At 50.0% G+C, this 24,169-nt stretch overlaps 1 protein-coding gene across 4 annotated transcripts in view; it reads left to right on the top strand.

Annotated features, from left to right (window-relative positions):
• FGD3 (FYVE, RhoGEF and PH domain containing 3) overlaps positions 1-24,169 on the top strand; it is a 56,825-nt gene that overhangs the window by 8,159 nt on the left and 24,497 nt on the right. The window contains exons 1-5 of one of the 4 annotated variants that reach the window (XM_074362998.1): positions 6,781-6,974; positions 12,145-12,313; positions 16,834-17,010; positions 18,039-18,594; positions 23,887-23,976. In XM_074362998.1, the coding sequence (XP_074219099.1) occupies positions 18,088-18,594; positions 23,887-23,976 (597 nt within the window). In that variant the 5' untranslated portion in view covers positions 6,781-6,974; positions 12,145-12,313; positions 16,834-17,010; positions 18,039-18,087. Of the gene's footprint in view, positions 1-6,780; positions 6,975-12,144; positions 12,314-16,103; positions 16,242-16,833; positions 17,011-18,038; positions 18,595-23,886; positions 23,977-24,169 lie in introns of those variants that run through there. The other 3 variants (XM_074362996.1, XM_074362997.1, XM_045504603.2) reach the window with 3 other exon arrangements.

A 24,169-nucleotide genomic window follows, 5' to 3' on the forward strand; every position in this document is an offset into this window, starting at 1 on the left:
TTGTCCACAAGTGCCCCCTAGGTGGATCTTGGTTGTTTTCAGTCTTGCTCTTAACAACCCTGATGCAGGGAACCACCTGGCACGCTGTTGCTGTGTATCTGTACAGAGCTGATTTCCAGAGAGGTGAATGCTGGGCCAAAGGGCAAACGTGCCCTTTCCCCCTCCCACTCACTACGTGGCAGGGGCCTCACCTCCCCACTGCCCCCATTCTTTGCCAGTCTGCCAGGAGAGAAGTTATCTCAGTGTGGTTGTAATCTGTGGTCCTCTCATTACAGGTAAGGGGGGGCCCTTCTGATTAAGAGCCACTGACATTTCCTTTTCTGTGAATTACCCATTCCTGACCTTTGCCCAGAGTTATTGGTTTCTGGATCATTCCACAGCTCCACTCACCCACCTGACACCCTCACCAGACTAAATGGTGGAGGGTGACTCATCTGATGGCAGATCAGCCATCTGAGTCTTAAAAAAAATTTTTTTTTAAAACAAAGCCATTTTGCAATAAAACCAAATTTTTGCAATAAAGTCAAATTAACTCATCTAAATCCACATATATAAATCAGACAAACATCAACCAAGCTGCTTTACATCTGGTAGTTGTTTTCATCACCCTTTTGTTCCTCATGCTGCCTCACTGACTGACGCATGAGCCAGGAAGTTGTTTAGAATGTGAAATGCCGTAAGACGCAAGATCTTGAGAGAAAGCTAACTCGCTCATGGCCCCACAACAGGATGGTTCCATCTCATTAAAATATTCAGTACTGAACTGACAATCCTTTCATTATGGAATAATTTTAGGTGTACCGACAAGCTGCAAAGATAATACAAGTTCCTGTAAACCCTTCAACCAGCTTGCCGCAGTGTGGGCGTCTACACAACCAGGCTCCATTGGTCAAGAAATTGTCATTGGCAGAATACCATAAACTACAGTCACCAGCATCCAGTCTGGGCTACCGTATTATATGTAGTATATTGGACTTTAATGTTATGTGTGCCCAGAATTCTACTAAAAGATAGAAGAGAGAATTAGATTCTTTTTGTATAAGTTTTTACACAAAGAAATAAAGCACCTTAATTCTTTTTTTTTTTATTAACATATAGTCAATTTACACTGTTGTGTCCATTTCTGGTGTACAGCATAATAGGTCAGTCATACACAGACATTTTTTCATATTCTTTTTTCATTATGGGTTCCTACAAGATACTGAATATAGTTCCCTGTGCTATGCAGTAGAAACTTGTTTATCTATTTTATATATAATAGTTAGTATCTGCAAGTCTCGAACTCCCAATGTATCCCTTTCCACCCCCTCCCCCCGCCATAACACCTTAATTCTTAATGTTTCTAATGTCTTAAGTCACAGTGTTGAATAAGCATTTGTTTTACTATTTTTCATCTCTCTCTATTAATGCAACAGGGAGAGACTTTTCAATGTCCTGACCAACATTTCTAAAGGCCCTGGAACAATGGTAGCTTGTCCCTTTGGTCAGGACCACTTTGCAGGTCACTCTCTTGGCTCAGTGCTGCTGTGCAGTGGGGCTGCCCGCTGCCTGGCCCCACTAGGAGGCTTGGCTGATGCCTGTGCTGGGTCATTGTGTTGGTGCAGGGGTGCCCCATCAGGGGTGCTCGGGTGGTGTTGGCCGTGCGGTTCTTCCCTGATCCCCAAGGCCACAGAGGGGGCCGTGAGAGGGGTGCGTGGGGGCAGGGGCTCTGCTGTGCTGAGGGACCCTGATGGGAGAGCAGTGGGGCTGACAGCACTCGGAGGATCCAGGAAAGCGGCGGCTCTGTGTGTCTCCCAAGCTGCCCTGCACTGAAGCAGCGATTGCCTGTGCCTGTGGTCCAGAACGTCCACCTGATGGCTCACAGAGTGCCCTGGGAGAGGATGCTGGCACCTGCTGCAGGAGAGCCAGAGATGGGGTAGCTCAGGCAAGAAGATGGGGCTACCCCAAGCCCTGCCACTTCCTGCTCACAGGGAAACTGAAGCCTCCGTTTTCCTACCCTGCCAGGGCCAGAGGATCCGATGACCTCTCTGAGCACCACTTAAAACTTATGGGGGTGGGTTCGACACCCCCTTTTCCAGCAGGGACTTTTACATCGCTGGCGCCTATAAGTAAAATCTGAGTTTGTCCCCGTGGGAAAGTGTCTTAAACATCTTCAGAATCTCGAGGGTGTCACCAGTAACAATCTCAGAGTTCAGTGCTGCACACAGTACAGGTGAGAGGTGACTTCCGCCCAGAGCTAAGTACTTTTGCTGTCCCCTGGCCTCCATGTCTGCAGAAGAACCTTGTTGTGGCCTGGCCGCACTCCTGATTCTGCACGTTCTGGGGCCATCAGACGGCCACTGCTAGGGACACCGCTCCATGACCAGAGGATGTACCCTGATTCTGTGCAGCATTTGTGGTGGGCCAGTGGGTGTCAAGTTACCCCGCAGATCCAGGCCAGGCAGGGCCTGGCTCAGGCATGTGCTTAGTAAATACCAGCGGGGAAGGCAGGGTCCCCTGGCACGCCTACCAGGAGACTGGGACCATGACAGAGGACTGCTGGAGATGCTCACAGAAGGCTGTGGCTCTGCTTCTGAGGCTGGGCCTGGGATGATGGTGGTGGTTTTGGGAGAGATGTGGATTGGACAGCAAGCCCAGAGGAATGGTGATGAGCTGGAACCTGCCAGCACTCCTGTTTGGGTCTTTCCCATCTAATCACAACGACCTTCAGAAAGGAAGGTGCCGCTTCAGTTTCAGTGCAAATTTCCCCTGTGACCAGCCCTAACTCGGGTTCCCAGGGAAGGGGTTCTGGGAGACACAGATCCAGCTTGGCTCATCAACAGTGTGGGGCCCAGTCCCCTCCACCTGGTGGCTCCTGGCCTGACTTCCATGCGTTTTCCTGGCAGATGTTGAGGAGGGAGCTGGAAGATTGCACAGGCATTTTTTGAGGGGCCAAGCCTGGAGGGAACATGTCACTCCCATTGCCCAGGGGTGGCAACATGGCCCACCAGGCAGCAGGGGAGGTCGGGAGTGATAAGATGTGGTCCCTTCACAGTCCAGAAGAAAGTGGAGGTGGTACAGTCCCATACTCCTCCAGCTCAAAGAAATGCAGAGAAAAAAACAACCCTGTGTGGCCATCTTATATTTAATATTTTGTACTATAAAAATACTCATTTTGGCCGATCTCTGTGTCTCTTGAGCTGGGACACAGCAGGTGCTGGACACACTCGGAGTGAACCAGGGAGTTCAGGCAGGAAGCAAATGTAAAGATGTACAGAGAGACAAACTAACGTGTAGAGAGACTCCATCAAGCCCGGACTTCACCACTTGGGGCATCTTTCTTCTCTCTTTCCATTGCTTTCCGTGCAGACCTGTTTTGTCAAAGGGCGCAGTGGTGAGGCAGGTGAAAAATCACAGGATCGGAGATAACACGAAACACAGCCAACATTCAATTCACAAATCACTGTTTACTGCATACAGTGTTACATAGCACAGGTCAGTCCAAATAGGGGGAAAATAAGAAAGGGGAGGAGTCTGGGAGGACGTGTCTCAACCAGCAGTAGACTCTGGTCGCCTCTCCTTTGACAGAGCCTCCGCAGGCTGGCCTGGAACATCTCTCAGCAGCATGGGTTCAGGTCCTCCAGCAAAGAGCCTTCAAGTTGCTGGGCTCAGTGGTCTCTTCATAAGCAGTCAGCTGGTAAAGTGCACGGGTGACACTCCAGGGGGTCTTGTCTCTATCAGTCACCCCTTCTGTTCCCGCAGTCTTTCTGAGGGTGTCACCAAACAAGTGCCTGATCTGTATTGACAGTCCTAGTATGTTACACTCAAACACTCGCAGTCCTATGTCGAACATCTCACAGCAACTAGTAGCGAAGTTCACATTGGCCACTGAGACTCCGTCTTATTTAACGTAGCTTAAATCCAATGATTTTCGCACAAGATGAGTGGGAATCATAACGCGAAAGGAATCAGATGACACCAAGACTTCCCTGGGTTCCTCGCTGGCCTGTCTCTTAGTCCAAGAGACTGCCCCGTACCCTCCTCTGTGAGGGCCGAGCCCCAGGCAGCAGCCTCTCCTGGGGATGTGGGGTTCTGCGCCATTTAACATCCTTGCACCAGCTTCTCTTGGCCGACCTGGGGCTCTCTCCTTTTGGATCACTTCCTGAGTAAAAGGAGTGGACATTCCTGCTGGCAGAAAAAGCTCTGTTCACGTGTTCTCTCCAGCATTTGGTCCCACACAGGTCCCTTTTGATGATGGCTGTCGGGGTTCTTTCCTTAGGTGTGCCTCCCCTATGTCATTGTCAGATGTCCTGGTAGGTGGTGCTGGGGGGGTCTCATGGGCAGAGCAGGGACTCTGGGGGGAGCCCTCCCAATCAGTGCTGCCCTCTGGGCATCGAGCCACTTGCGGGAGGACTGAGCAGCCCTCTTGGAGGACGGGTGGGCAGGGGGATGACGGCTGGAAGGCACTTGGCCTTCCTCTGAATAGCCTTTGACTCATGAAGTTATTCAGGGCCATCAAGAGTGAATAGTACCTTCAGGGCTGAGGTCACTGATGAAATAGTTGGATAGAGAAATAGGAATGTGTGCCGCTAATTCCCTGTTGACACCTCTCCACTGAGGGCTGGTGCCCCCCGCCCCCGACCTTAGGTTACCCTTTGTGCATTTCCTGATGACCATATTTTATCACTGCATAATGAATTGCCCAAAACTTAGTGGCTTAAAATGACAGTAAACACTTACCAACTCGGTTAGTTTTGGTGGGTCAGGAACTTGGGCTGTTTATCTCTGGCTTGGGATCTCAGATGTTAGCCAGGGCTGCAGTCTCACCCAAAGACCTGACTAAGGCAAAGGGTTCATGTCCAAGTGATTCGCTCCCTCCCGGCAGGTTGGTGCTGGCTGTGGGCTGGGGGCCCAGCTCCTCCCCACACGGGGCTCTCCTCAGAGCTGCTCGAGCATCCTCAGGACATGGCGGCTGGCTCCCTGCAAGCAAGTGACCCAGAATATGAAGGCAGAACCTGCCATGTGGTGGGTAACCTGGCCCCAGAAGTCACCCTCAATATTTTTGCAGTGTCCTGTTGGCTGCGTTACTGGGTCAGCCCTATTCAAAGGGGGCAGGGCTGCAGAAGAGTGGGATCACCAGGAGCCAACTTGGTGGCTGGCTGCCACAGGCATGTTTCTTGTTGGATGGTGTCACCTCCCACTGGAGACCTCTCCTCTCAGGATGAGAGGGCACTTGACCCCAATTCTGCTTTCCAACCATGAATCCCCCACCCCATGACCTCTCACTGTGCTATCAGTGTTCATCTCTGCCTTCTTAGGCCATTTTTGTATAGCGGGGGTCTGGGCTAGGGTTCCAGGTCCTGATGGGGTCCCCCTGCTGGTCTCCTGGCTTTGGGATGTCAGCAAGGGGAGGGGCTGTTCTGGGAGATGGTGGCAGGCACTGTCCTTCCCAGCTTGGGCTGGAAGCTTTCAGATGGTCAGTCTGCCACAGGCCAAGCTCTCGTTCCTCACAAAAAATCCAACCACGCATCCTATATCATCTCCATTTTATGGGAAGATTTGGGGCTCCTAAAGGTTTGGTGACATCTGGAGGTCTCACAGCCTGTGAGCCAAGATGTGAGACAGAGACCACTCTGTCCCTGTCACTTGCTGGCTGGGCTGCTCTGAGTCCTCAGTGATGGCTGGAGGCCAGATGGAACTCATCCTCAGCTTGGTCTTCAAATTCCCGGAGGGAGAAACACCTGTGTGTCCCAGAGCTGGGCCTGGGTCCAGGGTGGCCGCACCCCTAGGGTTTGACACGTGGTGGCTGTCAGTGCAATTAATCACGGAGGTGAGCAAGAACTCATCACCGTCTTAGCTGTAGAATTCTTCAAATCTTGGGTTGAAAGGAAGATTATCTAGAGGCGAAAGTAGATGGCAAATCTCCCAAACAACTGGTAAATATTTGGAAGAACCGAGGGCGAGAACAAGTCACTTCTCCAGGTGGTGTGGGCGTCACTTGGGAACTTGTGGAGAAACATGGCTGTGTGCTCTGCCAAGGGAGGTCAGTGGGGGCTGGAGAAATTATCTCATTAACCGGCCCCTTTGATGATTTCATTCATTTCATCCACAAGGTCCCTGTGTGTGACGTGCTGCCCCCGAGGGGGGCTTATAGTGAGCCCCATGCAACACCAAGGAAACCAAGGCCCAGAGAAATCACTTTGTTGTTTAAAAACCATGTAAGGCTGGATGAAGAATCCATTATTTAAACTGGGTCCGAATTCGTGATCTAAACCTTGTAGGAACACTGTTATCTTTATGGATTTACTTTCTCTCTAAAAGTCACAGAGCCCTCCCCGTGGGTGCTGGCGTTGGGGGTGGGGGCTGGACCTGGCTGGGGAAGCCCTTGAGGGACAGATCTCCTCAGGGAGTAGGGGGACCGGGTTCATCCCTGGGAGCACTTTGAAATAATCCATTTTCAGCGGACGTCTCAATTTCCCAATGGTCTGTGACCATTTTCATCATTCTCATCCAAGAAGACCTGGAAGCCTCTGCTGGCCCCTGGGCCCTTTCTCTGAGCCAGGGGCCACTGCCTGTATGGTCTGTGGCCAGTTCCACTGCCCAGGCACTGAACCCACCGGACGCCCCCCTCTCTGAGGGTCTGAGTGACAGGCACCCGGAGATCTGCTTAGAAAAACCCACGGAGGCATAGACAGGGTGGCTGCAGCCTCCACGCCCAGAACAGCTCACCCAGAGCAACCTGTTAAACTTTAACCGCTACAGGCCACGGTGGGGCAAGCGTGGTCTGGGCTTCAGATGGCATTCCAGCCGGTTAGGGCTGTATTTTCACAAATAAAGCAGAGGGAGGGCCAGTGAACTTGACTGTGTGATAGTGCGGAAATGCAAATGCACTGTTGTTGGGTGACCCGTATTGCAAAAACTAGCAAAAGGAAGTTGTGTTTTGCTGCTGCCTGAAGTCAGTCCTGGAGAGAAGCGTGTGTGCCCACAGGAGGCAGGTGAGTGGCACTGGCTCCCGGTCTTCTTCGCCAGCCCTTAGAGCCTGTGTCGGGTCCTATAAGGGACACTTTTGGGGTCGGGGGAAGTTCAGAGCAGGGGCCATTTGGGGTCAGATGTCTTTAAGGCAGGAAGCTGCTTTGGCGGTTGGTGGTGCCGAACGGTGTCTTGTTTGTGTCCCTTTGTCTTCCTGTGATGCCTCTGGCATGATTTGTAACAAGTCAGGTTCCTGTGGGCATCACTGAGCGGCAAGTGAGGAAGTCTGCCAGGGCAGTGTGGAGTGTCATCAGTGGAGGCTTAGGCTCTGGCAAAGATGGACCCAAGTCAGAGGGACCGGGGGCCGTGGCTGAGTCGGTTCAGGGTGACCCGCAAGCAGGCTGGGCTTACAGAGGAGGGATGAGTGGTCCCAAACTCTGTCCTCAGGGGCTAGACCTTTACACACAGTGGAAGATTCCTCTGCCGCCTGCATTTTAGATCCTGATTGACGGGGCCTGTCTATGGCGCTGCTACCTGGGGAGGAAGGCTGAGCCTACTAGGGCCTGCTCAGAACCCCACACTGTGCCGGGACGGTGTAGGGTGGTGGCCAGGTCACCTGTGAGAGACTTGCTGAGTGGGGGAGGGTCATGGACAGCCGTGGGTACCAGATGACACCGTGTTTGTGCCCATTGCACAGAAGGGGCATTGCCGTACCTGGAGCGCTTGGCTCCTGGGACCCTCTGGGGTTTGCGGTGTGGGGGTCCTCGTGATTGCAGACAGTCAACCTGTTTATAGCTTCCTGGGGTCTGGGAGGTGCTGTGGAGTCCCCTTGGAAAGATAGAAAGATGGGCCTGGGGTTTCCTGGAACTCCTATAAGGGGACAGCAGGTGGCTGATGCCCGGGTGATGTTCATGGCCCACTGGGATGTTTGGCTTGCGGCCCCTCCCCCAGCTCTGTGACTTGGGGCAGCTGCGGTGACCATCTAGCTTTCCTGTCTGTGAAGTAGGATCTAGGCAGTGCCAGGATCCCAGGGTGAGCAGTGCCTGGGGGGGGGGGGCTGGGTGTGCGCAGGGCAGCTCTGCTGTTACTTGGATCTGTCCTCAGATGAAGCCCAGGGGGACCTCACCCTTGCAGGAGAGGAAACTGACAACCACAGAGAAACTGAGGCCCAAGACTTGCCCCAGACCATGGCCTGCAAGCTACCAAGCTGGGCCCAAACCCAAACCTTTGGAGCCTGACAGCTTGATCGGCGAGGAGCCCTGGGGCCGGATGGGGCCGGGTGCAAAGAGAAGGAAGTGGTTTGTCCCTGGCTGGGTGGTTACGGGAGGCCAGAGGCCCTGGTTCCGCTCCTCCGGCTGTCTGTCTCTGCACAAAAACCAGCTCCTCCAAATGTGCAGTCCTCCCCCACCCCCAAACTGGACAGGACTTTGTGCTCAGCATTCACAGAGGCCTGGATCCACAGTTGGTCTGTCGAGGTTAGAGCTGAGCTGAGGTGCTGAGTGAGGCGGCAGAGGACGGCTGAGGCTTGCTGCCCTGAGCCCCTTGAGAGCCTGGGGTTGGGGGTGTCCCTGTACTCAGTGATCATGGAAGAGTCACTGGTCCTGTGCTGGGGGACCTGCCTCGCCACATCCTGTCCACCTTCCCGAGGTGGTCTCTGACAACTTCCCCTGACAGATGAGGAAACTGAGGCTCCATGGGAAAAGGGGTGAGCATAGGAGTAAACTGACCGTAGGACAGACATGAAACCAAAACCTCAATGGGATGTCACTCACCTGCATGACTCCCTGGCTGCCCAAGGCTGTGAGATCCATCCTGCCTCCCACCCTCAGGTCCCATCCCCTCCCTCTGGGCTCACCTGCCTGGGCACACTGCCAGCTCTTCAGATGGACTGGCTCACTCTTGTTTGCCTTTGTGCCCGTCCCTCTATCTGATGCTGTTCCCTTTGTCTGGGGTGCTGGTGTCTCTGCTTCAGACTCTGTTCTCTCTGTCTGAGATGATGTTCTCTCTGTCTAGGACACGGTTCCATCTGTCTGAGACTCTGTTTCCTCTGCCTGGGGTGCTGTTCCCTCTGTCTGAGCCCAAGTGTAGTGGTGATGACTGGTCACGTAGGTCCCAAGTGAGGTGGATGGTTACTGACCTTACAAGTCAGCTCTGCGGAGCCCCTCATTTCCCAGGACACAGAGCTCTTGCTGGTGCTCTGTAATAACCTGATAAGGTCACTGCACAGTTAGATGAGACAATGTGGGGCTATCAAACTTGATGACGAACTGTAGGAAGTAGGGTTTGACCTTCCATAACCTTTTTTTTTTTTAACATTTCCTTTTGTTCTCTTTTTATTTATTTATTTATTTATTTATTTATTTATTTATTTATTTATTTATTTGATTGAAGTATACTCAGTTACAATGTGTCAATTTCTGATGTACAACATAATGTTCCAAGTCATACATATACATACATACATATATTCGTTTTCAAATTCTTTTTCATTATAGGTTACTAGAAGATATCAAATATAGTTCTCTGTGCTATACAGAAGAAACTGGTTGTTTATATATTTTGTATATAGTAGTTAGTATTTGCAGATCTCAAACTCCCAATTTATCCCTTCCCAATCCCATAAGCTTGTGTTTACTATGTCTGTGAATGTCTGTGAATCTGTTTCTGTTTTGTAGATGAGTTCATTCGTGTCTTTTTTTTTCCCTTTAGATTCCACATATGAATGATATCACGTGGTATTTTTCTTTCTCTTTCTGGGTTACTTCAGTTAGAGTGACGATCTCCAGGCCAATCCGTGTTGCTGCAAATGGCATTATTTTATTTTATTTTTTATGGCTGAGTAGTATTCCATTGTATAAATATACCACAGCTGCTTTATCTTCTGTTGATGGACAATTGAGTTGTTTCCATGTGTTGGCTGTTGTATATAGTGCTGCTGTGAACATTGGGGTGCATATACCTTTTCGAATTAGAGTTCCCTCTGGATATATGCCCAGGAGTGGGATTGCCGGATCATACTGTAGGTCCATTTTCAGTTTTTTGAGAGGAATCTCCGTACTGTTTTCCATAATGGCTGCACCAAACTGCATTCCTACTAGCAGTGTAGGAGGATTCCCTTTTCTCCACACCCTCTCCAGCATTTATCATTTGTGGACTTTTGAATGATGGCCATTCTGACTGGTGTGAGGTGATACCTCGTTGAAGTTTTGATTTGCATTTCTCTTATAATTAGCAATATTGAGCATTTTTCCATTTTGCTATTCCTGAATTTCTGTCAATCCAGCATTGGGCACACAGCATCATTACTGGACTCACTGTGTAATTTCACAGACTCCTACTGTAGCTGAGTAGGCCATGTGACAGGGGACCTGGGAGCTTCAGGTGATGCTAACGGCCTGTCAGCCTGGTGAGGCGCCCTGGCCATGTCTGTCTGTTAGGGGCACTAAAAACATGACACGGCCAGTTGCGGGTAGAGTCATTGCCTCAGGCCTTAAGGAACTTTGCAGGACTCTTGTGTCAATTTTACAGACAAGGAAATTGAAGTTCCAGGGAACTGACCTTATCTCTGGTTGCCCAGCCAATTGGTGGTAGAAACCGATCACTTTAGATGCAAGGCCTCAGACCCACTGTGCTGCTGCCTCCCCAGATGCACGCAGGAGGGCCCAAGGCCTGGGGCCAAAGGAGGGGGGGGGGTCCAAGTAGGGCCTGTACAGAGCTGGAGCTGGCTGACCCTCCTGGGTGGGCAGGGAGCTCCAGCCCTCTCCTCTCCCAGCGAGGCATCCGTGGTCTCAGGAATGTAATTAACCAGGAAATCATCCTGCATTTTTCTCCCCCATCATTATTTGAGCCTCTGACAATAATACCCATGCTCTCTGCTGAGCCATGAATTGTCTCGGAACCTCACCTCATCAGGCAGGGACCCTAAGATGAGCTGGAGGCAGGAGACAGAGCCACACAGAGTGTGGGCCATAGTCCACCCACTCCTGGGTCTGTGCAAAGCCCTGCTTGGGCACTAAGTCTCCCGAGGGGCAGGGTGAGCAGTCCAGAGAGGTGATGCAGCAGCCTTGGGGTGAGAGGTGGACGGGCAGCTCTGGCTCCAGGCCAGGCCTGGCCACAACCTCACATCTCTTCAATGCTTCCCTGTAGGTGTGTGGAGAAAAAGCCCGGGTCAAGCCCTGGGCGACAGGAGTGCTCAGCAGGGAGTTTTAGGTGCTTTGAATCACTGTCATCTTGGCCCTAATTCATGGAACTTCTGATGAGAACCTTTCTGAAATGCATTCCCCCCCATTTTTTAAGCTTTTTTTTTGCTGGTAAAATATATATAACATAAAATTTACCAGTTCAACCACTTTTCAGTGTACAGTTGAGTGGCATTGAGTACATTCACATTGTTATGTGCTATCACCACCACGCCATCTCCAGAACTTTTTGATCATTTGAAACTGAAAATCCGTTCCATTAAACATTCCCCATCCCCTTCCTCCCCATTCCCGTCCCTCAGCCCTGACGCCCACCATTCTTTGTGTCACTATGATTTGACTCTAGGTACCTCCTGTAAGTGGAATCATACTTGTCCTTTGGTGTCCAGGGTGTTTCAATCCGCATGTCCTCAGGGTTCATCCATGTTGAAGTACGTGTCAGAATTTCCTTCCTCTTTAAGCCTGAATAATATTCCATTGTACATATTTGCCACATTTTGTGTATGTGTTCATCTGCCGATGGCCGCTTGCATGGTTCCACCTTTTGGCCATTGTGAGTAATGCTGCTGTGAACACGGGGGTGCAAACATCTGAGTCTCTGCTTTCAGTTCTTCGGGGAGGAATGTGTTCTTGAGGACATAGGGAATTCGTGTTGGAATTTGGTGTTGAAACAGATGTGGCGTCTCTAAGAAAGGCTGCAGCACACCTAGGAGCATTAGGACCCCCCCCACCTCACACCCTGCCACCCAGCCTGCAGACCCCTGCCCACTCACCAGCATCCCAGTGCTAGGGCTGATGGGTAACTCTTGCCTTTTTTGGTTTTTTTTGCATAATTTCTAAGTTTTCTTAAAAAAGGATCCATCACTCATATGGTTTAAAAAAGCAACAGTGATTTTTAAAAGTGATGGTGTGCTCTGTTTGGGGAAACATCTGTTCGGGGCATGCCAACAAGCAGGGACGGTGCTGTGTTGACCTGTCTCCTTTTCTCCCCACTCAGCTGGCCCTGGCGTCCCAGCCCACCCTGAGGTCCCATTGACTCCCACCGAATTCTGAAGCATGTGGCCCTCCATGGTGTCTGTGTCCATCTCCATGTTCTCAGCACACACGATGGAGACCTCAGACCACACCAGCTGCAGCCAGAGCGCTTCGCAGGCTGAGGCCCCAAGGCAAGTATTGTGCTTCTGGATCCTGGCGCTGGAGTGAAGGCAGCTCCGGGGCACAGGGCAGCTTCGCTGACATGCCATCCATTGCTGCATCCGCATGGCCAGGGCAGCCAGAGCTCTGTCACTGCTGATGCAGCCTTGTGGCTTCCTGCCGCCTCGTCTCCCAGCCTGCGACCTGCGTGCGGGTGTGTGCAATACAGCGGTTTCTGGTATCACCCCGCGGTGCGTCCCGTATTGTTCGGATGACCTCCTGTTTGTACCCAACCACCCAGACATGGCGGGGCAAAGAGCAACCCCACCGAGCAGTGTCATCTCTCCTGATTCTGGGGCTGGTGGGGTGCAGTCGGGTGGCTCTCACTCAGGGTTTCTTGGGGACTGTCGCCAGTTAGGGCTGGGACTGTTTCCAAGGCTTCTTCTGTGCTGGGGCACACGGCAGGGGCCATCGGGCCATGTCAGTGACAAGACAGTGGAGGTCCCTGACTACCTGGGGCCTCCAAGGTACCAGGTGACAGGCAGCAAGCGAAATGATGGCATAGTGGTGGCTTGTGGAGGCTCCTGTACTGCTTCCAAGGTGGGGACGTCTGGCAGCAGGTGGACTGGGCGGTGGGCAGACTTGTGGCTTGTCTACAGGGCTTTCCCTGCCTGTCTCAGGCAGGGACCACAGCCTTCGTGCTACTCTATCCACTGCCTGCTGAGGATGGAGCTGCTGAAGTGGCCCACCGCGCCCTGGAGAGTGGGGCACGTTTAATCCCTCTGTGCTTCTCCAGCCCCCACACCTCCCCCAGGCCCAGCTTTGGGGCCTTGGATGCTGAGTGGTGGCAGTGTCGGGTGTCAGGGGCCCTGGCTGCGTTCTGCGTTCCACCTGGGGTGGGCTCACTCAGCTCAGGGGGCTCAGGGCTTCTGAAAGGAGAGCTGAGTGGCTGGGAAGACAGAATTGACAAATGCTCCTTGACTCATGCGTGGTGACACATCCCTGGCCTTGGCAAGTCAGAATGAGCCCAGAGCTCAGTCCAAGGGGTTCAGAGCAATATGTTCGGTGGACCCAGCTCCAGGGTCCTGGGTATTGGTTCCCCCCAGGCTAGGATGGCAGCGTCAGCCTTGGAAACCTTGTCTGAAACAAAAAATGTCACCCATCTTGGTGACTGAGCAACCGTACAAAAGTACTCTGCACAGCTCCTGACATATGGCAGGTGTGTGTGTGTGTGTGTGTGTGTGTGTGTGTATAACTGTGTGCATGTTTATTTGTGTATGTGTGCTTGTGATCTGTGTGCACACGGGTCTACTATGGAGGTGTGTGTGTGTGTATATTGTGGGCACACTTGCACATGCGTCTTCCCCCACACCCCATCCCTCCCGCCCTCCCCCCGCTCCTCTGAGCAGTGTGGAAGGGAGGCTGGAATCGGACTGGCCTACCCTGCACTCACTTTGGTCTTGGAAAGGCAGCAGGGAGACCAGGGTAAGTGAGGCCGTGGGCTGGATCCCGCAGCTTCTTGGATCAGATCAGAGGGTGGTCTCAGCTGTTCCGCAACCAGGACCTCCCTCGGCCACATACTCCACTCCCTGGAGAACGTCTTTATGTTGAGCCCTGGGCTTTCCAGTCTGGCCGAGCGTGGTTCAGCTGCCCTCACACAAAAGCCCTTGGAAGATAAGACGATCATGTCTAATGGGCCTCCAGAGGAAGGGCCCACTCCCTCCTCTTGACGGGACACCCAGGCAGGCACCAGGCTGCTGCAGTCTCCCCAGGCTCTGGGTCTGCCACACCCCTCACCACCGTCCTCTGTGTGAGTCATTGTCCCTTCTGTAACAAGGCAAATGACCCTCGGTGAATATCAGCAACTCACAAGTTTGCTCAACTCAGAGGTGTCACCTTCTCTGGGGTACAGTCGACATCCAATTCACTGCATGTGTTTCAAATGTACAATCTGATGGTACAACATATGTATACATACCTGTGACAGTGTCACCGACTGTCAAGATGAAGGGCATGTCTGTCACCCCTTGAAGGTTTCCTTGTGTTCCATTGTAACCCCCACAGCACACCCACCCCTCCTTCCAGCAACACCCCGTCTGCTTTCTGGCACCAGAGAGTGAACATTTCATAGAATTCTATGTAAATGGGAAACAAACAGATACCTTTTCTTTTGCCTGCCTTCTTTCCCTCAGCATAATATTTCCAGATTCATCCATGTTGTGGAAAGGGTTCTTGTTTCCCTCCGTGGCCAAAAGGTTTGTGTAGAATTGTATCATTTCTCTCTCAAATGTTTGATAGAATTCACCATCTAAGCCTGGAGTTTTCTATGTGGAAAGTGTTTAAACATAAACATTTCTTGTGCTCGGTCTTTACTGAGCTTCGTAGATCTGTGGATTTATAGTTTCCATCAAATCTGGAAAACCTTTGGTCATTATTTTTCCCAAATATTTTTCAAGCTCACTCCCTTTTTGGGAACTCCAATTACATGCACACACACACACACTGGTTACACATATATTATGTGTAACCATTTATTATGTTGCTTAAAGTTTTCAGGCATCTCACAATTCATTCTCTCTTTCTCTCCTTCACTTTAGATAGCTTCTTTTGCCTCCCCAGATTTGCTCGTTTTTCTTCTACAAAGTCTAATCTGCCATCAGTCCCTTCCAGTGGGCCTTGATCTCACACTCTGTGGTTTTCATCTCTAGAAGTTGGTCCAGCACACCTTTTTACATTTTCCATGTATCTGCTGACTTTTTTTTAACATAACACGGGTACCGCTGCTGCCTTAGTGAACTTGTCTGCTAATTCTAACATCCGTGTCAGATGTGAGTGAGTTTCAACTCACTGACTCTTCCTCCTCACTGTGGGTTGTGTACGCCTGCCTTCTGTGTCTGATTATTTTTGGGTGGATGACAGCGCCTGTAAATCTCACCTCGCAGGATGCTGGATATGTTTGTGCTCCGATAATTGATCATGAGTACTGTTTAGGGAATGCACTTACGTTGCTTGTTCACAAATGGGCTTTCTTGTTAAAATTCATCAGCATTTGTTAGCTGGGACCTGAGCAGGGCTCACTGTGGGGCAAGACCTTCCAAGCTCTCTAACTGCCCGTGGATCTTGGGGTTTCCAGTCTGGCTGATAGAAACACGTGTATTCCCTGCCCTCTGAGCACCAGGTGATGGTTCCTCTGACCTCAGATACTTCTTTCTCCAGGCTTGGAGTTTGCTCACACGTGCATCAAGCCACGCTCAAGGGCCCTCTTCAGCAATCCACGCTCCCTGTGTGCAGCTCTGTCCTGTGGTCCATCCTGTGACCTCCAGCTGCCTTGGTCTCCCCGGACTGTCAGCTCCGTCTCCTCACTCAGGGATCTACCTGGGGTCCCCTCTCCGGGCAGGAAGCTGGGGCAACAGAAGGCTCACTTCCCTGGGTCCCACCTCTCAGAAGCACTGTGCTTTGCTGCCTGGTGTAGGGTGTCCTCAAGGTGCTGTTTCGTATGTTTTATCCATGACTTGGTTGTTTTCAGGAGAGAGTAACTCCAGTTTCTGTTATTCCATCTTGACCCGAAGCAGGAATCCCCGAGGTGGGGCTGCAGCAGGCTCCACCTGGCACCAGACGTAGGAAGCTGAGTGTGTGGCCTACATTCCATTTGGCATATTTTTACCACTGTGTCATGTCTCATTTCTGGAAACGAGTTTATCGCCTGTGCTATGAGAAGAATGCAGCAAAGCGTGTGTTTTCTGTTTAGAAATCTTGCTACTTCTCCGCATTAAGCTCTTTAAGAATGTGGCAGTGGCCAGTGATAAATGCGCACCCTGCACTGGTTTGGGTGTCACTTCGAGAAAGGTCCACTCAGAAGAAATTGGATTGCACTAGAAGGCGAGAGTGCGGGAGACCGTTGCAGAATTGCTGCTTGACTCGTGGGGCCTCCCGGGCCCGCGATGCCACACGCCTGTAAAGGTGCCTCCTGCTTCACTTCTGAGCACACTCTGCCCGGGGGCCCTTCTGCTGCGTGGGCAGCCAAGGGTCAGGCTCCAGGACACCTTTCTTGTTTTGTGTGTGTGTGTGTGTGTGTGTGTGTGTGTGTGTGTGTGTGTGTGTGTGTGATCTGTGTCTCCACTGATGAGTATTTTGTTTAGCAAGTGAGGAAAGGAGTGTGGCGAAGCCACTGGCAGCAGAGCTGAGTGTGAGTGTGAGCACAGGGAGGGTGCGTGGTGGCGCCTATCTCACACTCGAGGGGTCCCTGCCTCCTGGTGTCACTGCGTGGCTGGGGACAAGCTCAATTCTGGCCCTGGTTTTCAACCGGGCCCTAGTAGTTGCTTATGCCCCGGACATTGCCACAGGTGTCCCCTTGCACTGGGGGCCAGGGACTCAGCTGTGCTCCATCCACCCATGCCCCTGTGACCTGCCAGGGGTCCACTGCCCTGGGTGGTGGCATGGAGCTGCCCTTCCCATCCTCCCCCTTGAGAACTGGCCCTGTCACCCAGGCTGCTCCATGTGCCAGCGGAGAAGGTGATTTTCATTCTCCTTTCTTTTTTTTTTTTTTTTTTAGAACCTTCTGAACTGCTCCACTTCAAAACTGTGGGCAAGAAAAAGATTTGCAGCAAATCCCCCCAGCCCCATGCAAAGCCTGGACTGGCCAACCCCAGCGTCCCAGAACACAGCCAGCAGGGAGCCTCAGGAACCCACCCTTCCACCTCGGTGCCCCCTCGGAGTCCGACAGCCTCAGGTAACCCATCTGTCGCCCAGGGCTAAGTGACTGCCGCTCCTGGTCCCCGTCCTCCCCCAAAGCTCCACTGCAGATTCAAGCAGAAGAGTTCGGGGAACATCAGTCTCCCCTAGTCCTGTCTCACCTTTGACCCTCTCGGTGCACCTGGACCGACACTTTCCTCCGCAAGGGTTTCCAGGAGAGGCGCGATGTGAGAGCACGAAGTAGCCCCAGCACGTAGGAGGAGGAAGAATTTGGGACCAAGATCTGGCCTCCACAGCCCCCCGGGGTCCCTGGAAAGTGTCTGGTCACCTGTCAGACAGAACAGCAGCAGTGATGGGGAGGAGGGGTCTTGATGGGCGTCCTGCCTCACCTCAGAGCTGCACCGGAGGATAAAGGGTGCCGTGGATGCCAAGGCGCGGCGTAGACCACATCCACTGCGCTCACAACGGTTATTATTAACGTCACTGTTATTTCCTGCTTATGTTTCGAGTTCGTCGAGGAACAAGTAGCTTCATGCAACAGGATTCATTCCTGCCTCCTTTCCTTCCTTCCTTCCTCCCTCCCTCCCTCTCTTCTTTCTTCCTCCCTCCCTCCCTCTCTTTCTCTTTCTTTCTTTCTTTCTTTTCCTTTCTTTCTTTTCCTTTCTTTCTTTCTTTCTTTCTTTCTTTCTTTCTTTCTTTCTTTCTTTCTTTCTTTCTTTCTTTCTTTCTTTCTTTCTTTCTTTCTTTCTTTCTTTCTTTCTTTCTTTCTTTCTTTCTTTCTTTCTTTCTTTCTTTCTTTCTTTCTTTCTTCTCTCCCTCCTTCCCTATCTCTCTCTTCCTGCCATCTTTTTTTTTAGTATAAAAATTTATTTTAAAAGTAAAATGCCTTTCTTTTGCCATTGCCCGAATGCCTGCCTAGCCAGGATGCAGCTGAGGCTGACCGGGGTGCTCACTTCACATGCAGCCCCAGCCCACCGCCCCCCATGCTGACTTTCCCCAGGGGCCCCACTTGGGGGCCGGCCCACAGCTCAGCTGACACTGACTGTGTTCATTTCTCCCTGACAGGAAGCCCCCGGCCAGCCCCTCAAGGAGCTCAGAGAGATCAACTTGGAGGATGGAGTCAGAAGGGGGTTCCTCAACTTCCCCAGCCACCGTTGTCACCCTGAAGGAGCTAGATGCTGGGCTTAGCAGCTCCTCTCTAGACCTCCCAAGTGCAGACCCAGGGAAGCTCCAAGCACTGCCTGTTGGGCCTGAAGCCCACTGTGGGGACCCTGCCTCTGGGAGCCCTGGCAGCCAGGCCTCTGCGGGACACAACACCCAGGACACAGGCTCCGTGGGGGACCCCAGCAGCATCTCTAAGATCCCTAACCGGGACAGCGGGATCGACAGCCCCTCCTGCAGCGTGGTCGGCGAGCACTTCCCCTGCGAGGAGAGCGGCGAGGCGGGCCCAGGCCCCACCACCAAAGCGCTGCACCCAGACACAACCCCGGATGGCAAGGCGGATGGGAAGACGGATGGCAAGGCCCCACGGGAGGAGGTCGATAGCGATGTGGGTGAGGGCAGCAGCGAGGAACCAGACCCTGAGAACAACGCCCTGAGGGCCGATGTGGATCCAGCCAAGGTAGGCCACCCTGCCATCCCAGGGGTCAGGGGCTGCAGGGCTCCCCTCCGAGGGTACATGAGGTTTACAGTGGCACCACCCAGGCCTGGTGCCAGCGGCGGGGTGCACATTCAGACACCACACTCAGAGAGGCCCCTGTGATGGGTTGGTGGGCAGGCCCTGGGAAAGGACCACGCAGGCAGTGATTTCATCCCCAAGCCTCAGTTCCATGGCCACACAGCGGCGCAGGGACGCCACCCCAGGGTGGCTGTGCCGGTTGGTCTTAGTGGAAACAGTGTGGCCACCAGCACTCTCCGCCAGTGCTTGGGGCCCGCCTTGCAGAACCCCCTTGAGGAAGACAGCATGAGTGTCACGCTGTTTTATGAATGGGGAAACCCAGGGTTGCTCACGAGGTGTGACAGAGGCAGGAAGGAAGCCCAGGCATCTGAGTGGAGCCCTGAGCTTTAAGCAGATGGCTCCGGGTGCAGGTGTGCCCACGTGTTGTGGGTCGGCCTTGAGAGAAAGTTCGTCTGCGCCCCTTTGCATCTTGGGCTCTGGGCTCTACACTGTGACTCATGTGGGCATGGAAGTAAAGCTGACAGCCCCTGGCTTAGAGACCGCCTGTGCTGGGGGAGATCGGTGTGGATAAGCTGCAAGTGACGGGGTCAGACCTGCTGGCTCCCTGGAGGAGGTGGTATCGACTAACGTGGCTGCGTCAAGAGATAGACTTGGTGGGCAGAGGGCTGCCACTGGCCTGCACTGCTGTCAGCCAAGTTCTCAGGGGGTGGGCTGGGGCCGTGTTTTAATCCAGGTTTTATTATTGTTCAGGAATGGCGAAGCCAACAGATCAGGAGATGACTGCCACTGAAAGTCAGTTTATTACTCACAGTTCCCAAGAGGAGGGGCAACCCCACACCACGGAGGGTCAGGAGGGGAAGCACCAGGGTGGGTGGGAGGCAGAAGGAGTGGAAACTGTGAGCAAGACTCTTTTTTTAAAAATCATTTAATGATTTTTTTTTTTTATTGAAGTATAGTTGAGGTACAATATTATGTAAGTTACAGATGTAGCGAGAGTCTTTATTGTGGTTTCGAAGGAGAGGGATGGGCGAGATAGAATATGCAGGTTTAGGACTGGCCAGTTTGAATAATTTTAGTGGGTTTTGGGCACAGGGGCTGTCCCTGGATATCTGGCATCCGGCCCTGTGTGATTAGGGCAGGAAAGTAGGGGAACAGCAAATATAAAGGAGGTGGTTGCGTTATGGGCTCTGGATGGGCTGGTTTGCGTGTGAAAGACATTCTTGCAGGTGAGTCCTTTATACTTGTAGGAACCAGCGAACCCTGGGAGGGACAGCCCCTCCAGGATAAACAAGGCCCAGAGTTTTAGTAGCAGGATAATGCTGGCCTCATAGAATGAATTAGGAAGTGTCCCTTAGCCTTTAGTTTTTTGGAAAAATTTGAGAGTAAATGGTATTCGCTGTCCAGTGTAGCCACCTGGTCCTGAGGTTTTCGTTGTTGGGAAGTTTTTAATTGCTTATTCAACTTCCCTCCTTGTTATTGGTTTGTGCAGATTTTCCATTTCTCCATGATTCAGTCTTGGTCGGCTGTGTGTTTCTTGGAATTTGTCCATTTCTTCCAGGTTATCTGATTGTTGGCACATGATTGTTCAGAGCCATCTCTTAGGATCTCTCGTTTCTATAGTATCAGTTGTAGTGTCTCTTCTTTCATGTACCATTTTATTTATTTGAGTCCTCTCTCTCGCTCTCTCTCTCTCTCTCTTTTTTTTTTGGTAAATCTAGCTGAAGATTTGTCAATTTTGTTTATCTTTTCAAAAATCAACTCTTAGTTTTGTCAGATTTTTTCCATTGTTTTTCTTCTGTCTGTTTCTTTTATCTTCGTTATAATCTCTGTTACTTCCTTCCTCCTGACTGCTTTGGATCTAATGTGTTCTTTTTCTCATCTTGAGCTGTAAAGTTGGGTTGTTGATCTGAGCTGTTTCTTCCTTTTTCACGTAGGCATTTGCAGCTATAAACAGCTCTCTGAGCACCACTTTGGCTGCATTCCAGAAGGCTGATGTGTTGTTTTCATTTTCATTTGTTTTGAGCTACTTTCTAATTTCTTTTGTGACCTCTTTGACTCTTGTTTAAGAGTGTATTGTCTAATTTCCACACATCTGTGGATTTTCCAGTTTTCCCTGTGCTGCTGGTTTCTAGTTTCACTCTGTTTTGATTGGAAAAGATACTTTTACAATTTCAATCTTTTGGGATTTGGTAATACTTGTTTTGCGGCCTAACATGTAGTCTGTCCTGGAGAATGTTCCACGTGCTCTTGAGAAGAACGTATATTCTGCTGTTGATGGATGGAGAGTGATGCATTTGTCTGTTAGGTTCATTTGGTCTCTGGTGTAATTCAAACCCCTGTTTCCTTATTGATATTTTGCATGTCCTTTTCAATATTGAACGTGGAGTATTGAAGTCTCCTATGACCTTATTGCTATCTGTTTCTTTAATTTTGTCAAAGTTTGCTTCATATGCTTGGGAGCTCTGAGGTTTGGTGCATAAATATTTATAATTGTTATATCTTTTTAGTGAATCGGTCCTTTTACCATTATATAACGTCCTTCTTTTTATTGTGTAACTTGAAAAAAAGATTTAAAGTCTAATTTGCCTGATGTAAATATGGCCACTCCTGATCTCTTTTGTTTACCATTTGCAAGAAACATCTTTTTCCATCTTTCACTTTCAGCCTGTGTATATCCTTACATTTTTTAAATCTACTCAGTCAATCCATGTCTTTTGATTGAGGGTTTAATACATTTACATTGAAAGTAATTACTGATAGGGAAGGACTTATTATTGCCTTGTTCATTGCTTTCTGTATGTCTTTTGGCTTTTTTTGTCCATCTTTTACTGCTTTCCTTCTGTTTAATTGACTTTTTTGCAATAATATGCTTTGACTCCCTTCTCATTTCCTTTTGTATATATTCAAAATATATTTTCTATTGCAATTATATAAAACAACTTAAAGTTATAGTATTTTACTTTAAGCTGATAACAACTTAGCTTCAATGATACACCAAAACTACTCCTTTACAGCTCCCCTCCCCCACACTCGATGTTGTTGATACCACCAATATTGTATTTTATATACAGTATGCTCTTTAACATAGATTTCTAGTTTTCAAATGTTTTTGTCCTTTTTGTGTTATTTTGTGCCAAAATTACAATAGTACAGGTTACTATATTTGTTTGTGCATTTACCTTTACTGAAGGACTTTATATTTTTATACAGGTTCACGTTGCTGTCTACCATCTTTTCACAACTTGAAAGACTTCCAGTCGCATTTCTGGTAGAACAGGTCTAGTGGTAATGAACTCTTCATCTTTTATTTACTTGGCAAAGTCTTCATTTCCTCTTCATTTTTGAAGGCTGGCTTTGCTGGATACAGTATTCTTGTTGACAGTTTTGTTCTTTTAGCACATTAAATACATCATCCCACTTCCTTTTTTTATTATTCTAATGAGCCCCAGTGTTGTTCTTTGGATTTATCCTAGTTGGAGTTCCGCGAGCTTCTTGAACTTGTATGTCCAGTTCTTTCACCATATTTGGGAAGTTTTCAGCTGTTAATTATTTTTTTTAACCTGTGAATATTTTAATTTTATTTAACTCTAAGAATAACCTTGTTCTACAATCTCTATTTTACAAATGGCAAAACTGAAGCACAAAGAGGATAAGTAACATTTCCGAAGTTACATAGTTAGTAATCTGGGATTCAAACCCATGCCGTGTGATGCGAAAGTCCTTACTTCAAAGTCAGTGCTTGGCAAATAAGATCTCTTTAAACGTATGGTGATGGTGATAAGATTGCCTGGCGCCCAGCAGGTGCTCCATGTGTTACTCCTTTTGCCCTTGCCTTATGGTTAGGCTTCATGGGAGCCTACCCAGCTTCTTTCTTTCTTTCTTTTTTTTTTTTCCAGATACCAATTCTTTGAGTAAGCTCTCTGCTTCTTTCGCTCTCATCCTCTTCTTCTGGGACTCCTGTAATGCTTTTATCGGTCTATCTGACAGTGTCCCATGAATTCTTTAGGCTCTCTTTGCTTTTCTTCATTGTTTTTTCTTTTTGCTCCTCTGACTCGATAATTGCAAATGAGTTTTTCAGTCTAGTTATTGTATGTTTCAGCTCTAGAATTTCTGCTTGGCTCTTCTTTTATCATTTCTATTTCTCTATTGATATTCTCATTTAGTTCATCATAATTGTCTTGATTTCATTTAGCTGTCTGCGTTCATTTTTAGCTCATTGAGCATCTGTATGACCGGTATTTAAATTTTTTTGTAGGCAGCTCATAGATCTGTGTTTCTTTAGGGTTGGTTTCTGGGATTTTATTTTGTTTCTTTAATCGAGTCATGCCCCACCCCATTTTTTGGGGTAATTTTTTGCTGGAATTTGGGCATCTGAAAAACAACCACCTCTCAGTCTTAGTATGCTTGCTTTGTGCAGGGAAAGCCTTTGCTAGTCAGGCCGGATGTTCAAAGACCTGTTAAACTTTGTCTGATCTCTTGCTCCCCTCGCATCTGCCTGCAGAGCATCAGCTGTAACATCCTGCTTCTCTCTATTTCCAGCAGCTTTCAAACTTTGGCACTGGTCATGACAGCACTCCAAGTCAGGCAAGACAGAAACCAGAAACTAGTCCCTCAGGCAGCTTCCAGATAAGCCAGAGCATTGTGTGCACTGTTCACTCCTCTATTTCCATCCTGAGGGAGGAGCCCCAGAAGGGGAGGCTCCTCCCAATTGTGCTGCACAATGCTGCATGAGGGAGGAACACAAAGGGGTGTGCCAAACACTGCCAGTTTTTCTTCTCCATTTGCTAGCCTCTCTTTGTAGTTTTACAATGGCTTGGAAGCTGTAGCTTCTCAGCTGGTCTCCGGACTTTTCACAAAGCTATTCTGGTTTGTATATTGTGTTAACTCCATGTCTTCATGGGGGGAAGAGGGCCTTTAGATTTTTGATCTGTCTTCTTGTTGACATTACAATACATTTTAACGTGGCTACTGCGGCTGCTCTGTAGTCAAAGCCCCAAGAAGATAGACTTTTCTCTGGGCTTCAGAAGCTTTGTGGGGATTGGCAGAAACTGTTACACCTTTCCCAGAAACCTCCCTGGAAATTCCATCTGTGAGAACTGAGCCTTACATCCCAGTCCCAGCAGCCTCCTCTGGCTTTTCGGGGCCCCTGGTCATCCCCGGTGTGCAGCAGGTAGCCCTCATCAGATGCTGCCTCCCCAAAGATCATCTTCCCCAGGTGAGCTCTTCTCTTTGCAGCGCTCTGAGCCGCAGAAGCTGCTCCACATTGCCCAGGAGCTCCTGCACACCGAGGAGACCTACGTGAAGCGACTGCACCTGCTGGACCAGGTAGCCCTCCTGGCTAGGGGCTTGCCTTTGTCTACTTCCAGAGTTTCAATGGCGAGTTTGGGAGACAAACTTTCTATCCTAGCATTGGCTAGGCTTTGCAGTTGGAGTCCAACTGACATGAATACTAAAACTCGGGCAAATTTAAGTCTTCTGCAGAAATTCTTAGTTTTTACCTTCACAGCTTGTGGCTCTC

The sequence above is a fragment of the Camelus bactrianus genome, chromosome 4 (genome assembly GCF_048773025.1).
Source record: "Camelus bactrianus isolate YW-2024 breed Bactrian camel chromosome 4, ASM4877302v1, whole genome shotgun sequence".
Lineage (NCBI taxonomy): Eukaryota > Metazoa > Chordata > Mammalia > Artiodactyla > Camelidae > Camelus > Camelus bactrianus.